This window comes from Macaca fascicularis, chromosome 11, assembly GCF_037993035.2.
Source record: "Macaca fascicularis isolate 582-1 chromosome 11, T2T-MFA8v1.1".
In the NCBI taxonomy this organism is placed as follows: domain Eukaryota; kingdom Metazoa; phylum Chordata; class Mammalia; order Primates; family Cercopithecidae; genus Macaca; species Macaca fascicularis.
In genome coordinates, this window is record NC_088385.1 from 56,295,122 (window position 1) to 56,310,989 (window position 15,868).

Genomic DNA, 15,868 nt, shown 5'->3' on the forward strand with positions numbered 1-15,868 from the left:
TCTGAAATAATGAAATAGCTGATTTGAGTTTCATAGTTGATCATGTAACAATGTCCTGTATTACTGTGCTATTGCTTAATTCTTTCTCTACTTTTTGTCGATTATAGAGCTACTTAAATATTTCCCTCCTTTCCCCCCCGCTTCCTCTTCCTATTTAAAAATCTTTGGGGGTAAAAAGAAATGTCCATTTGGTTTTCCCCCTTTTTAATCATCATTAGGGTGAATCCTTATGTGTTGCATGATATCTTTCCTTCATTCACTTCATAATGGCATAGATGCTATTGAGATCTCACCTTGAAAGTAAATGACTTCCGGCTGGGCGCGGTGGCTCACGCCTGTAATCTCAGCACTTTGGGAGGCCGAGGCGGGAAGATCACCTGAGGTCAGGAGTTTGAGACCAGCCTGGCTAACATGGTGAAACTCTGTCTCTACTAAAAATACAAAAAAAATTAGCCGGGTGTGGTGGTGTGTGCCTGTAATCCCAGCTACTTGGGAGGCTGAGCAGGAGAATCTCTTGAACCTGGGAGGCAGAGGTTGCAGTGAGCCGAGATGGCGCCACTGTACTCTAGCCTGGGCAACAACAGTGAAAACTCCGTGTCAAAAAAACAAAAAAAAAAAGTAAATGACTTACGATTAGAATTTTCTTTTTTCTTTTCTTTTTTTTTTTTTTTTGAGACGGAGTCTCACTCTGTCACCCAGGCTGGAGTGCAGTGGCGCCATCTTGGCTCACTGCAAGCTCCGCCTCCCAGGTTCACACCATTCTCCTGCCTCAGCCTCTCGAGTAGCTGGGACTACAGGCACCCGCTACCATGCCCGGCTAATTTTTTAATATTTTTTTAGTAGAGACGGGAGTTCACCGTGTTAGCCAGAATGGTCTCGATCTCCTGACCTCGTGATCTGCTCACCTCAGCCCCCAAAGTGCTGGGATTGCAGGCGTGAGCCTCCATATCCAGCCTCTTCCTCTCCCCTCCCCTCCCTTCCCCTCCCCTCCCCTCTCCTCTCTTCTTTTTCTCTCTCCTGTCTTCTCCTCCTTTTTCTTCTCTTCTCTCTTTTTTCTTTCTTTTTTCTCTTTCATTCTTTTCTCTTTCTTTCCTTTTCTTTTTCTTTTTTTCTTTTCTTTTTTTTTTTTTTTCCAAAATGGAGTCTTGCTCTGTTGCCCAGGCTGGAGTGCAGTGGCACGATCTTGGCTCACTGCAACCTCCACCTCCCAGGTTCAAGCAATTCTCCTGCCTAAACCTCCTGAGTAGCTAGGATTACAGGTGCCCACCACCATGCCTGGCTAATTTTTGTATTTTTAGTAGAGACAGGGTTTCACCATGTTGGCCAGACTGGTCTCGAACTCCTGACCTCAGGCAATCTACCTGCCTCGACCTCCCAAAGTGCTGGGGTTACCGGCGTGAACCACCACGCTGGCCTTTTTTTTTTTTTTTTTTTTGAGAGAGTCTCCCTCTGTCACCAAGGCTGGAGTGCAGTGGTGTGATCTGTGCATACTGCAACCTCTGCCTCTGGGGCTCAGGCCATTCTCCCACCTCACCCCCTCAAGTAGCTGGGACTACAGACACGCGTCATCGTGCCTGGCTAATTTTTCTATTTTTTGTGGAGACGGGGTTTCACCATGTTGCCCAGGCTGGCCTCGAACTCCTTGGCTTACGTGATCCACCTGCCTCGGCCTCCCAACGTGCTGGGATTACAGGTGTGAACCACCACACCATGTCTAGAATTTTTTTTCTTGCTGTGTAATTTTGCTGAGCTATAGAACTTTTGAGAACTTTAGTAATGTGGTATAATTATTTTTAATAGATGTGTTTGAAAGTAACCATAAGTCCACTTCTTTCTTCTTTTGTAAGTTCTATAAACATTTGATTTACCTGAAGGGGTACTTAATAATAAAAATCTTTACAAAGTAAAATAAGGCTGGTTACAGTGGCTTACACCTGTAATCTGAGCACCTCTGGGAGGCTGAGGCCGGAGTATGTATCACTTGAGATTAGGAGTTTGAGACTAGCCTGAGCAACATAGTGAGACCCCATCTCTACAAATAAATAAAATAAATTAGCAGCCAGGCATGGTGGTTCACGCCTGTCATGCCAGCACTTTGGAAGACCGAGGCAGGCAGATCACTTGAGGTCAGGAGTTTGAGACCAGCCTGGCCAACGTGGTGAAACCCTGTCTCTACCAAAAATTACAAAAATTAGCTGGGTGTGGTGGCAGGCACCTATAATCCCAGCTCCTTGAGAGGCTGAGGCAGGAGAATCACTTGAACCCGGGAGGTGGAGGTTGCAGTGAGCCGAAATTGCACCACTGCGTTCTATCCTGGGCAACAGAGTGAGACTCTGTCTCAAAAAAGAAAAAAAGAAAAAAAATAGCCAGGCATGGTGGTGTGTGCCTGTACTCCCAGATATTTGGGAGGTTGAGGCAGGAGAATCACTCAGGCCTGGGAGTTTGAGGCCACAGTGAGCTGTGATCCTGCCACTGCACTACGGGCTGGGTGACAGAGCAAGACCCTGTCTCTAACAAAAAAAAAAAAAAAAAAAGGCAGAAAAAACAAAGTAAAATAAAACTTTTCATAGCTAAGAAATACGGGCCAGGTACAGTGGCTCACATCTGTAATTCCAGCACTTTAGGAAGCTGAGGCGGGCGGATCACTTGAGGTCAGGAGTTCAAGACCAGTCCAGCCAACATGGTGAAACCCCATCTCTACTAAAAACACAAATTAGCTGAGCGTGGTGCTGTATGCCCGTAATCCCAGCTACTTGGGAGACTGAGGCAGGAGAATTGCTTGAACCCAGGAAGGAGAGGTTGCAGTGAGCTAAGGTCATGCCACTGCACTCCAGCTTGGGCAAGAGTGAGATTCTGTCTCCAAAAAAAAAAAAAAGAAAAGACAAAAGGAAAAAACATGGCAATGCAACTTTCTCTCCCTGAAAAATGTTTGATTTTTCATTCATCTCATTCAAAAAGGTTGAACTGTACTTTTTTGACAACTCAAAGACAAGATTTTATTCTGGCTACTCAAGTTGTTTCTCTTTTTTTTTTTTTTTTTGGAGATGGAGTTTCACTTTTGTTGCCCATGTTGGAGTGTAATGGCGCAGTCTTGGCTCACTGCAACCTCCACCTCCCAGGTTCAAGCGATTCTCCTGTCTCAGCCTCCCAAGTAGCTGGGATTACAGGCATCTACCACCATGCCCGGCTAATTTTTGTATTTTTAGTAGAGACGGGGTTTCATCATGTTGGCCAGGCTGGTCTTGAACTCCTGACCTCAGGAGATCCTCCCGCCTCAGCCTCCCAAAGTGCTGGAATTACAGGCATGAGCCACCACGCCTGACCCCGTTTCTCATTTTTAGGAGTAATTTTTTTTTTTTTTTTTTTTGAGACGGAGTCTCGCTCTGTCCCCCAGGCTGGAGTGCAGTGGCCGGATCTCAGCTCACTGCAAGCTCCACCTCCCGGGTTCACGCCATTCTCCTGCCTCAGTCTCCCGAGTAGCTGGGACTACAGGCGCCCGCCACCGCTCCCGGCTAATTTTTGTATTTTTTTAGTAGAGACGGAGTTTCACGTGTTAGCCAGGATGGTCTCAATCTCCTGACCTCGTGATCCACCCACCTCGGCCTCCCAAAGTGCTGGGATTACAGGCTTGAGCCACCGCGCCCGGCCGAGTAATTTTTTTCTATGTGAAATAGACTGGTTTTATTGATAGTGCTAGAGATGTTTTTGAGCCTTTTATTCACTTCCACCTGAAGTATTTACATTATTTATATACCATTTTAAGTCTATTATTTTCTCTAAAAGTTAAATTCCAAACTAAGTTGTAAATTTTATTTGTGGTTTTGGTACAAATTAAAACAATAATAGAGATCAGGGAAAGAAAAATATAACTTAGGAGCAGCTCACCAGCTGGTAAATCAACTGCATTTGCTTTTCGTGTACCTTCTAGTTCTTATCTGTTAGCAAGACTTCTTAAATTCTGCTTAGTGATAATCATGCCATAAGATCATCTCCTTCAGTTACCTTTTTTTGAGTGTGTCCCACCTAGTACAGTTAGTTGTATATAATCTTGAGGAGCAATCGGAAGAGACTTGCGACATACCATCATTAGCCTGTTAGCCTTGTTCCAGTGTTTTGTTGCTTACCCATCAAAACTTTAAACTTACATTCAGCATATTTGTTTCTGCCTTAATTTAAGCTCATACTTCTTTTGTAGCTTCAGGGGAATAAAGAACAATTGTTTGACATCCTCTTTTTAAAAAACTTTGAGGGTAAATAAGAAAGGCAATGTGAACATGAGTAGTGGTATAAAACACTGTTAGAACCAGACAAACTCAATTTTTAAATTCCATCTCTGTCACTAGCTATGTAGGCTGTCCTAGCAAGCTAGGAAATCTCTTTACTGCTCTAGGTCTCCTCTTCCTTTCCTGTAAAATGGCAAGATCACAGAAGACTTGTGTGTAGGAATATCAAGAGCATTAACTGAGATAATTCATGTAGAGCTGCTTCACAGTGTCTAGCAGAATGAAGCACTCATTAATGCCAGCTGCTGTTATGGTGGTCTGTTTAGCCTTTTTCAACTTGAGACCATTTATAATTCCTGTAACTCAGTAGTTCTCACCTGTTAGCCCCAATGTTCCCTTTTTATTTTTATTTTTTTTTATTATTATCTTTTGAGACAGAGCCTTGCTCTATCAACCAGGCTGGAGGGCAGTGGCACAGTCAGCTCACTGCAGCCTCAAACATTTGAGCTCAAGCGATCATCCTACCCTTAACCTCTTGAGTAGCTGAGACCATAGGATAGCACCTGGCTACTTTTTTTAAAAATTGTGTTGTAGAGACAGGATCTCACTGTGTTGCCTAAGCGGGTCTCAAGTTTTAGGTTTCAAGTGCTCTTCCTGGCTTGGCCTCCCAGAGTGCTTGGATTACAGGTGCGAGCCACTGTGCCTGGCCAAAATTTGTATTTTAAACATTTTTAAGTGTATGGCTCAGTGGCATTAGTACATTCCCATTGTTGTACAACCATTACTGCCATTCATGTCCAGAACTCTTTTCATATTATAAAACTGAAACTCTATACCCATTAAACAGTAACTTACCATTCCCTCCCAGTTGTTGGCAACCACCATTCTACCTACTGTCTTTGTGAATTTGACTACTCTAGGTAACACATATTTAAGTGAGATTAGACTGGGTGCAGTGGCTCACACCTGTAATCCCAGTACTTTGGGAGGGTAATTTGAGCCCAGGAGTTTGAAACCAGCCTGGGCAACACAGTGAGATCCCATCTCTACAAAAAAAATTTTAAAATTACCCAGGGCATGGTGGGGTGTGCCTTTAGTCCACGCTTCTTGGGAGGTGGGAGGATCACTTAAACCCAGGAGGTTGAGTCTGTAGTGAGCCAAGTTTGCGCCAATGCACTCCAGCCTGGGCGACAGAGCAAGACTCTCTGTCTCAAAACCGCCCCCCCCCCCAAACAAAAATTTATTATTGAAAAGTTTAAAATTATAAAAAGTAGAAGAGTATGAGGAACTCCTATATACCTGTAACTCAGGTTCAATAATTAGCTACATATGACCTTTTTTTTTTTTGTCTGTGTTTCCACCCACCTCTGATGGTTTATTTCGAAGCAACTTTCTCCCACTATCTTAAGGAAAGACTTTTAAAATAAAACATAAAATGTACTAACCAGAATTGAAAAGAATTAATGTCAGTACATTATTACATATAGAATTAAGAACACCTGTTCATCAAAAGGCACAATTAAGAGAATGAAAAGGCAAGTTACAGAATGGGAGAAGAAACTTGGATTATATTTAACAGATAGAGAAATACAACAAATCAATAAGAAACAGACAACTCCCCTTTCCAGAAACTGGGCAAGAATAGGCATGTCAGGAAAGAGAATATCCAAATGGCTAATAATATATATAGGCACTCAGTCTCTTTAGAAGTAAGTGAAATGCAAATTGAAACCCTAATGAGATAACTATAATACTGATCTCATACCAGAATCACTAAAATTGAAAAGAATAACAGCGCCAGGCGTGGTGTCTCACGGCTTTAATCCCAGCACTTTGGGAGGCTGAGGTGGTCAGATCCTTTGAGCTCAGGAGTTTGAGACCAGCCTGAGCAACACGGCGAAACCCCGTCTCTACGAAAAGTAAAAAATTAGCCAGGCATGGTGGCGTATGCCTGTAATCCCACTGTAATCTCAGCTACTGAGGAGGCTTAGGCTGGAGGATTGCTTGAGCCCGGGTAGTTGAGGCAGTGAGCCGTGACACTGCACACAGCCTGGGCGACAGAGTGAGACCCTGTCTCAAAAAAAAATAATAATAATAATAATAATAATGAAAGCAAAGAGTTTATGGGGAACAATAGAAACTTGGTGGGGCATGGTGGCTTACGCATATAATCCCAGCACTTTGGAAGGCCGAGACAGGCAAATCACCTGAGTTCAGGAGTTTGAAACCAGTCTAGCCATCATGGCAAAAAACTCGTCTCTACTGAAAATACAAAAATTATCTGGGCGTAGTAACACACGCTTGTAATCCCAGCTTCTCAGGAGGCTGAGACAGTAGAATCACTTGAGCCCAGGAGGTGGAGGTTGCAGTGAACCGAGATCACACCACTGTACTCCATCCAGCCTGAGCAACAGAGCAAGACTGTCTCACACACACATACAAACACACAAAAAATCTCAAATACTGCTAGGGAGAATCTAAATTGGTACAGCGTCTTTGAAAAACTGTTTGACAGTATATACTGAAGTTGAAGCTACACATATCATATTTAGTTCTATTTTTGTATATATTCAACAGAAGTGCATTCCTAGGTACACCATAACACTTGTACAAGAATATTGAAAACAGCATTGTTTGTATTGTCCCAAAACTGGAAGCAACCCGGTTGCCCATCACTAGCAGAATAGATAAGTAAATAATGGCATAGTCATACTGTGAAATATTATTCAGAGATGAAAATGAATAAACTGTGTTTACTTGTAAGAACCTAATATGAGTCTTATAACATGACGTTGAGCAAAAATCCAAATGCACACCAAAAATAAAATGCATACAGGGTTATTCCTTTTATAGATAATGGTAAGACTAAACCATAATATTTAGGGATGTATGCTTAAGTGGTATGAATTATAAAGAAAGGAAGTGGAAGTCCAGAGAGCGATTACCTTTCGTGAGTGGGAGATGGAGAGGGGGCATGATGAAGACTTCTAAGTACTAGCAGTGTTTTATTTCTTCACCTGGGTAGTAGTACTTGGGTATTTGCTTTGTGATAAATTATCAGACCATAATCCTTTATGTATTTGCACCATACATGTGTTGTATATCAGCATAACTTTTAAGAGGACATTTCATTTGCCCAGAACAGGCTTAAACAAGCGTGTTACTTAAGTAGAGTGTCTCTTATCTTCACAGGTTTAACACTTAAAGCTGCCTTGTGATAATTTTAACAATTATTTGGAGACAGGAATATTTATGATTGAAGTTGATTATTGACTTCTAAGTCAGTTTAAGAAAAAAGAATCTGACAGGTTTAATTATCATTCACATGAAGGTTAATGAGTGAAGAGTGACAGATTTTGCAGTGCTGTAGTGTTATGAGAAAGGTCGTGGTTTAGTTGGAGACAGAAGCATGCGATTAGGATTGACCTATTCATTTCTGTACTTTGAAGCAAGGTAGATGGGTGGAGAGGGAAAGCATTCACTATTTTACAGTTCCAGAAGGAACATCCAAAGCAAAGTCTTTTATAACAACAAACAACTTCTCTCAGATCTAAACTGGAATTAGTACTATTACGTATGAAATGAAACACAGAGTTAAAATAAGAAATCATTTCCCATTCCTCACTGTCCAGATTCTTACTAGCTATTCTGTACTGATCTTAGTTAACTGGAAGTTTGAGTTTTAATACCTGGTTGTCCATCACTGGCAGAATAGATAAATAAATAATGTCATAATCATACAATGAAATATTATTCAGTGATTGTGTTAGTCCGTTTGTTTTCCTGCTGCTGATAAAGACATAACCGAAACTGGGCAATTTACAAAAGAAAGAGGTTTATTGGATTTACAGTGCCACGTGATTGGGGAGGCCTCGCAATCATGGCGGAAGGCAAGGAGGAGCAAGTCACATCTTATGTGTATCTCTTTTTGCAGCAGGCAATGAGAGAGTTTTTGCAGAGAAACTCCCGTTTTTGAAATCATCAGATCTCATGAGACCCATTCACTATCACAAGAGCAGCATGGGAAAGACCCGCCCCCGTGATCCAGTCATCTCCCACTGGCTGTCTCCCACAGCACGTGGGAATTATGGGAGCTACAAGATGAGATTTGGGTGGGGATGCAGTATGAAAATGAATAAACTGCCTTTACTTCAAGAACATAACATGAGTCTTACAACATGATGTTGAGCAAAAATCCGAATGCATGCCAAAAATAAAATGCAGGGTTATTCCTTTATAGATAAAGGTAAAACTAAACTATAATATTTAGGGATATATGCTTAAGTTGTATGAATTATAACGAAAGGAAGCATTAAAGATACTTTAATTTTTTGACTTACATAATTGAATTTCTTTGAGTATTCTTGTTGCTACAAAAAAAAATTACAACTGAATTTCTTTACTGGTATACTGGTAGAATTCTTGTTGTTGTTGTTGTTGTTCTTGCTCTGTAGCCCAGGCTGGAGTGCCGTGGCGCAATCTCGGCTCACTGCAACCTCCACCTCCCTGGTTCAAGCAATTCCTCTGCCTCAGCCTCCCAAGTAGCTGGGATTACAGGTGCATGTCACCAAACCTGGCTAGTTTTTTTTGTATTTTTAGTAGAGACGGGGTTTCACCATTTTGGCTACACGAGTCTCGAGCTGCTGACCTCAGGCAATCCACCCGCCTTGGCCTCCCAAAGTGCTGGGATTACAGATGTGAGCCACCACGCCCGGCCTGGTAGACTTCTTAAGAATCTGAAAGAGAGGAAGAGGAAGGAATTTTTTAAAAATTGCATTTCATTTCATATGTAGGAAAACGAATTCCAGACTAATGAGAGATGTCCTGGAGACCGAAGAGTGGGCATTAAAGTCAATATCATTGCCTCCTGGCTGTTCTCTAGAGTATAGTACTAATGATACGGAAGTCAGGGAGGGAAGTTCTGGGAAGGGAAGGGCCGTGGTCCCATTAAATGATATTGAAGGGCGGAAGGGCGTGGTCCATGGCTAGGGCTCCATCCCAGGCCTAGGACCTAGGTGAGGATAGGCATTTTTGTTTTCCTGGCCAAATGTTGCATTTCCCAAGACCACCCTGGCCTGCCACGCCCCCATCCTGTGCCTATAAAAAATCAGAGACCCTAGCAGGAAGACACACAGGTGGCTGGACCTGGAGAGGAGCATATCAGGGGAGGAACACATAGGCTGCTGTAGGTAGAGAGGAATGCATCGACAGCCACCAGCACGCCAGCAGGTCACCAACTGGCAGAATGACGTGGAATTTGGCTGGGGCAGTAGGAGGAGAGCCTGGGCCACCTAGTGGCCTAACTCCAGGGAAAAACCATCTCCCTTCTGGCTCCCCCATCTGCTGAGAGCTACTTCCACTGAATAAAACCTTGCACTTATTCTCCAAGCCCATGTGTAATCTGATTCTTCTGGTACAACAAGGCAAGAAACCCCAGGATACAGAAATCCCTCTGTCCTTGTGATAAGACGGGTCTAATTGACACAACATGGGCCACCAGGTCGCTAAACCAAAAGAGCATCCTGTAACACACACCCACTGGGGCTTCAGCTGTAAACTTTCACCCCTAGACACTGCCCGTCCGTATGCTTCCCTAGAGGTTTGAGCAGCAGGGCACTAAAGAAGTGAGCCACACCCCCATTGCACGCCCTGCAATGGGGGGCAAGGGAACTTTTCCTGTTGCACTAAGGTTTGTGAAAGGTGGACTGACTTGGAGGAATTGACAGGAATCAGAACAAACCTTTTAAACAGTGAGACCCTCAATAGTTCTTGGAACTTAGCTGGGTCCAGTGGCTCATGCCTGTAATCCCAGCACTTTGGGAGGTCGAGGCAGGCAGATCGCCTGAGGTCAAGAGTTCAAAACCAGCTTGCCCAACATGATGAAACCTCGTTTCTACTAAAAACACAAAATTAGCCAGGCATGATGGCACATGCCTGTCATCCCAGCTACTTGGGAGGGTGAAGCAGGAGAATCATTTGAACGTGGGAGGCGGAGGTTGCAGTGAGCCAAGATCACCATTGCACTCCAGCCTGGGCAACAAGAGTGAAACTCCTCAAAAAAATAAAATAAAAGGCCGGGCGCGGTGGCTCAAGCCTGTAATCCCAGCACTTTGGGAGGCCGAGACGGGCGGATCACGAGGTCAGGAGTTCGAGACCATCCTGGCTAACACGGTGAAACCCCGTCTCTACTAAAAAATACAAAAAACTAGCCGGGCGAGGTGGCGGGCACCTGTAGTCCCGGCTACTCGGGAGGCTGAGGCAGGAGAATGGCGTAAAAACCCGGGAGGCAGAGCTTGCAGTGAGCTGAGATCCGGCCACTGCACTCCAGCCTGGGCGACACAGCGAGACTCCGTCTCAAAAAAAAAAAAAAAATAATAAAATAAAATAAAATAAATAATAATAATAATAATAATAATTCTTGGAATTTAACAATTAAAAGCTTATTCTGTTGCCCTGAAAACTCAGGAAATCTGTGAGGGAGAGTAAGGTAGGATTTAATTGCTTGTCTACCTCCTTCCCATAAAAACCCTGATGTTTCCATCAAGCTCTACCTGGAAAAGTCAGAACTCATTCTAGAAGTTTGTAAACTTCCTGGTTTAAGTGCTTTGTCTCATAAGAAGAGGCACAGCATCCTTCAGAATATAGTTGAAATGGCACCCAAAGGAGCAAAGTAAGGAAAAAATTTCATCAGCTGTTGAGACTATAGACAAATGAAAGCAGAAATAACAGGAAGATAAAAGGCTGCTTTCTTGCATTGCAGCAGATTGACTGGTAATTGGACAAGCGTGGATTTCTTCTGAACCTGTGAGTTGCAGTAGTCACCTGATAGAAGAATGATTGATGAACCGTCAGTTGGTATGCTTACAACCTACTGAGAGGATATGTGTAGTCTGGCCATTGGCAACAAAGATGGCGTTATTCTTAAATAAGTTATAAAGAATAAGATATGTATAAAAGTGTTAGCATTTCAAAAGGCTACAATAACACACTATGGTAGTATTAATTAAAGCAGACTAGAAGTCCTACAAAATGGCATTTTAACATATTTTTCTAAATTTCCCTGATTTGCTCTGATTTGGTTCCCTTCCAAACTTGATTCCCTATTATTTACTCATTCTCTTTTTCATAAATATTTTATTTCCTACCAAAACTGCCAAGACCAACTCGGTCGGGGAGACCCTAACCCAGCAGTGCTAGAGGAATTAAAGACACACACACAGAAATATAGAGGTGTGAAATGGGAAATCAGGGGTATCACAGTCTTCAGAGCTGAGAGCCTGAACAGAGGTTTACCCACGTATTTATTAACAGCAAGCCAGTCATTAGCATTGTTTCTGTAGATATTAGATTAACTAGAAGTATCCCTTATGGGAAACGAAGGGATGGGCCGAAATCAAGGGATGGGTTGGGCTAGTTATCTGCAGCAGGAGCATGTCCTTAAGGCACAGATTTCCCATGCTATTGTTTGTGGTTTAAGAACGCCTTTAAACGGTTTTCCTTGCCCTCATTCCCGTAACCCACAACCTTCCAGCGTGGGCGTTATGGCCATCGTGAACATGTCACAGTGCTGCAGAGATTTTGTTTATGGCCAGATATTTTTTGGGGGGAGGGGCCTGTTCCCAACGTGTCCCCCTTTGATTTTTAAAGGGATAAAAAGCAAAGGCAGCTTTGTCATGGTGAGCTACTTCTCGCAGGAGTCAGGATCTGCATCTGCAGACTATACAAAGACAACACACATTAAAAGCACAATCATCATTGAAATGAGAGCTTACAAGTGTTTTTATCTATTTTAATGGGTTACTAGCTACTAATCTGTCTGCAGCTCCTTTAAGCACTCCAGTTCCTGGCATTAAGGTCAGGTGTGCCTGGGATGTTTTAAATATTTGTTTTTTTAATTTTGCAATATCCAAAAACAAAGTTTGCAGAGTGTCCTTCTAGATGCTTTTTTATTCTTTCCCAAATTTTGATATTATTAAGAGCTATTAATAGTTTCCACAAATCCTTATGTTTAGCTCCTACAATGGGCCATATCATTTGAGGTTGAAGTGCCACTATACCACCATGGTTCCAGATAATAGGAACTTTTGCCATACTTCTTATCATTTCTACCATCTTATCGTTTTGTTCAGACCATCTGAACACAGTGTGGCCATGGCATGCAGACTGAGAGGTGCAATCAAGCTAAATATCCCCTTAGAGGACCAATTAATAATGATTCCATAGGAATCGTGCAGCATGATTTTTTGGGCCTGTTCTGCAATGCAATCTTCCTAAACAAGTATGTTCATTTTTTCTAACTGCGTCCAATCCTGTTTACAAATAGGTTTTTGAGGGTGGTATGCCTCAATTATTGGAGCAGATTTATTATGGTAAATACTGAGATCAGAAAGCATGTGTAACTGTGTCGTAGAGTGATTACATCCAGGCATTATTGCCAGCCAAGATTGATAAATATGCCCAATAGGTATAATTGTTCTCTGTGTCAGCCCTTGTTGAAGGAATACTCACGGCAATGGTGATCACCGCTATCGTAGCTACCATTAAATTACTCATTGTGACTGGTTGTGCCGCTTTCCTCAGGTTTTCTTCCACCATCTGTGACAGCTTCTTGATCTGTCCTCAGGTGGGTGGCTGTGTTCAACAGGTGTTGCTTGTGACAGCTGGGGGGGTCCTCAGCATCAGTCTTGACATGGCTGCAACTGGGGGGTCCTTGGGATCCTCCTGGAATCTCTTTCTCAGCATCTGGCTCATGATAAGGTTTCAAATATCTTGATGGTATCCAAATCAGCTGTTCATTTTGACCTGGAGAAACACAAGCATAACCTCTACCCCAAGTTGTTATTTTACCGATTTCCCAACTTTTTGTTATCCGATCTCTCCATCAAACCAGTTGTTCTGTGTCTGTCTTTGTAGCTGGTATCTGTAGATGCTCTTCAGCTGCTGATAACATCTGGCCTTTGGGCAGGCTCAAAAAATTTAAAGTTAATAATGCTAGATTCAACTGTTTATGGGCTGTCCCATAATCCCTGTTTCTCCCCCTTTTTTGTTTTTGTTATCAGTTGTTCATCTGTGTGAAATCGTAACTGAGCATTTTCAATTAACTGTGTGGAATGAACCATGTATGAAGAATCAGAAATCACATTAATAGGCATATCAAAAACAGTCAGTACTTCAATTACAGCTACAGTCTTCGCTTTTTGTAGGGCGTCTGGAAAACTTTACTTTTCAATCCAGAATAAGAAGCTTTTTATAAAAGCTTGCTGTATTTGTGCTTTCGTGAGAGGGATAATAATTTTTCCAGGATCATATCTATGTAATTTGACGATCCGAGTTCTCCCAGTTCCTATCACAGTAGAAATTTGATCTAAATAAGGAGTTAGAGGCCGGGCGCAGTGGCTCAAGCCTGTAATCCCAGCACTTTGGGAGGCCGAGACGGGCGGATCACGAGGTCAGGAGATCGAGACCATCCTGGCTAACACGGTGAAACCCCGTCTCTACTAAAAAATACGAAAAAACTAGCCGGGCAAGGTGGCGGGCGCCTGTAGTCCCAGCTACTCGGGAGGCTGAGGCAGGAGAATGGCGTAAACCCGAGAGGCAGAGCTTGCAGTGAGCTGAGATCCGGCCACTGCACTCCAGCTTGGGCGACAGAGTCAGACTCTGTCTCAAAAAAAAAAAAAAAAAAGGAGTTAGAGTCCATGAATTAGTATATGGAAGAAAAAGCCACTCTACTAAGTCCTGTTCTTGGACAATAACACCAGTAGGTGAATGCTGAGTTGAAAAAATTAGCAAATCTAGAGTCTTCTCTCGATCTAGTCTATTTATTTGAGCTTTATGGACTTGATTGTCACAGTTAAAACAAACTCCAGGAAATGGAGTATTTCCTTTATCCACTCTCAGTCCTGCCATTGCCTGTGCTAGCAGAGTAGCCTTATGCAGATTACCTCCGATACCATCACAGGCCTTGATATAATCAACTAAATGTGCTTTCCCTCCGATAGGTCACAGAACAGCCTGGCAATTGGGATTAGCATTGTTGAAAGCTAATAACTGCAGCACTATATCCTGCAATCACTTTTTAAAGAGACTCCTGTAACCGAGCTATAAAATCCACATATGGTTCTTTTGGTCCCTGTTTTATAGCACTAAAGGAAGGGTATTGTTCTCCACATGAAGTGATTTTTTTCCCAAACTCTAATGCACACTCCTCTAAGCTATTCTATGGCATCATCCTGCATGACTACTTGTGCATCTAAACCAGCCCAGCCGCCAACCCTCAAAAGTTGGTCTGCAGTTTTATTTGAGGTTGGGCCTGGGCATTGCGAGCAGCCTGAATGGAAGCTTCATCTGCCCACCAAGTTTTAAATGGTAAGAACTGAGCAGGAGTTAGACAAGCTCGAGTAAGAGCATCCCGGTCAGTAGGAATCATCTGACTGGAAACAGCAACATTCTTTAACAGTCCCATTACAAAAGGAGAACCTGGTCCATACTGATTTATAGCTTGTTTAAATTATTTGAGTAATTTAAAAGGAAATGACTCAAATGTAGCTATATTTCCCTGTTGATCTGGGGGGTGTATTCTAACAGGGAATTACCGTTTCTAAATTACCCTCTCGTCTAGCTTGCTGAATTCCTGCCTGAATAGAACTAAGAGGAATCGCTTGAGGGGCTGCTCAAACAGTCACTGGGGCAACTACTTTTCGCCCAGTGTCCTCTGGAAAAGAAAGATCTGGAGGGTCTTTTTCTTCAAAATAATAATGAGGGGGTGCAGAAGGGTAAGGATGAAACTCTCCCTCCTTTGCCGCTTTAGCTTTAGCTGGCAAACAAACCTGCTCTGTAACCTCTTCTGTTACTTCATTATGCTCTCCTTCCTCCTCATCGTCAGTGTGAAAAAGTTCCAAGGTGGAACGAACCATACCCCACACTTGTCCCATTGTTACCCTGATGCTTCCGAGCTCCCCTTCTTACTCATCACGGGGTTTGCTTTAAGAGTACTCGGGTGTCCTCCAGCTAGTTCCACGTTCTTTAACCATCACTCTGGCGACTCTTTGACCTGGATTCAAGCCCACACGATGGACACCACTTGCTGAGACCAGCTCGGTCGGGGAGACCCTAACCCAGTGGTGCTAGAGGAATTAAAGACACACACACAGAAATATAGAAGTGTGAAGTGGGAAATCAGGGGTCTCACAGCCTTCAGAGCTGAGAGCCCCGAACAGATTTACCCACGTATTTATTAACAGCAAGCCAGTCATTAGCATTGTTTCTATAGATATTAGATTAACTAAAAGTATCCCTTATGGGAAACGAAGGGATGGGCTGAAATAAAGGGATGGGTTGGGCTAGTTATCTGTAGCAGGAGCATGTCCTTAAGGCACAGATCACTTATGCTCTTGTTTGTGGTTTAAGAACGCCTTTAAGTGGTTTTCCGCCCTGGGCAGGCCAGTTGTTCCTTGCCCTCATTCCCGTAAACCCACAACCTTCCAGCGTGGGCGTTATGGCCATCATGAACATGTCACAGTGCTGCAGAGATTTTATTTATGGCCAGTTTTTGGGGCCAGTTTATGGCCAGATTTTGGGGGACCTGTCCCCCCAAAAAAAGTCATATTTCCTCCAATAAGTGGTAAGTTCACAGATTTACCACCCAG

At 43.0% G+C, this 15,868-nt stretch overlaps 1 protein-coding gene across 6 annotated transcripts in view; it reads left to right on the plus strand.

Moving 5' to 3' along the window:
* The window catches only part of SPATS2 (spermatogenesis associated serine rich 2), a 169,502-nt gene that overhangs the window by 100,871 nt on the left and 52,763 nt on the right, over nt 1–15,868 (plus strand). Inside the window, exon 4 of one of the 6 annotated variants that reach the window (XM_005570766.5) lies at nt 10,984–11,078. The exons of the other annotated variants lie outside the window; for them this stretch is intronic. Coding sequence (XP_005570823.2) covers nt 11,057–11,078 — 22 coding nt within the window. The 5' untranslated portion in view covers nt 10,984–11,056. The remainder of the gene's footprint in view (nt 1–10,983; nt 11,079–15,868) is intronic. 6 annotated transcript variants of the gene reach the window in all.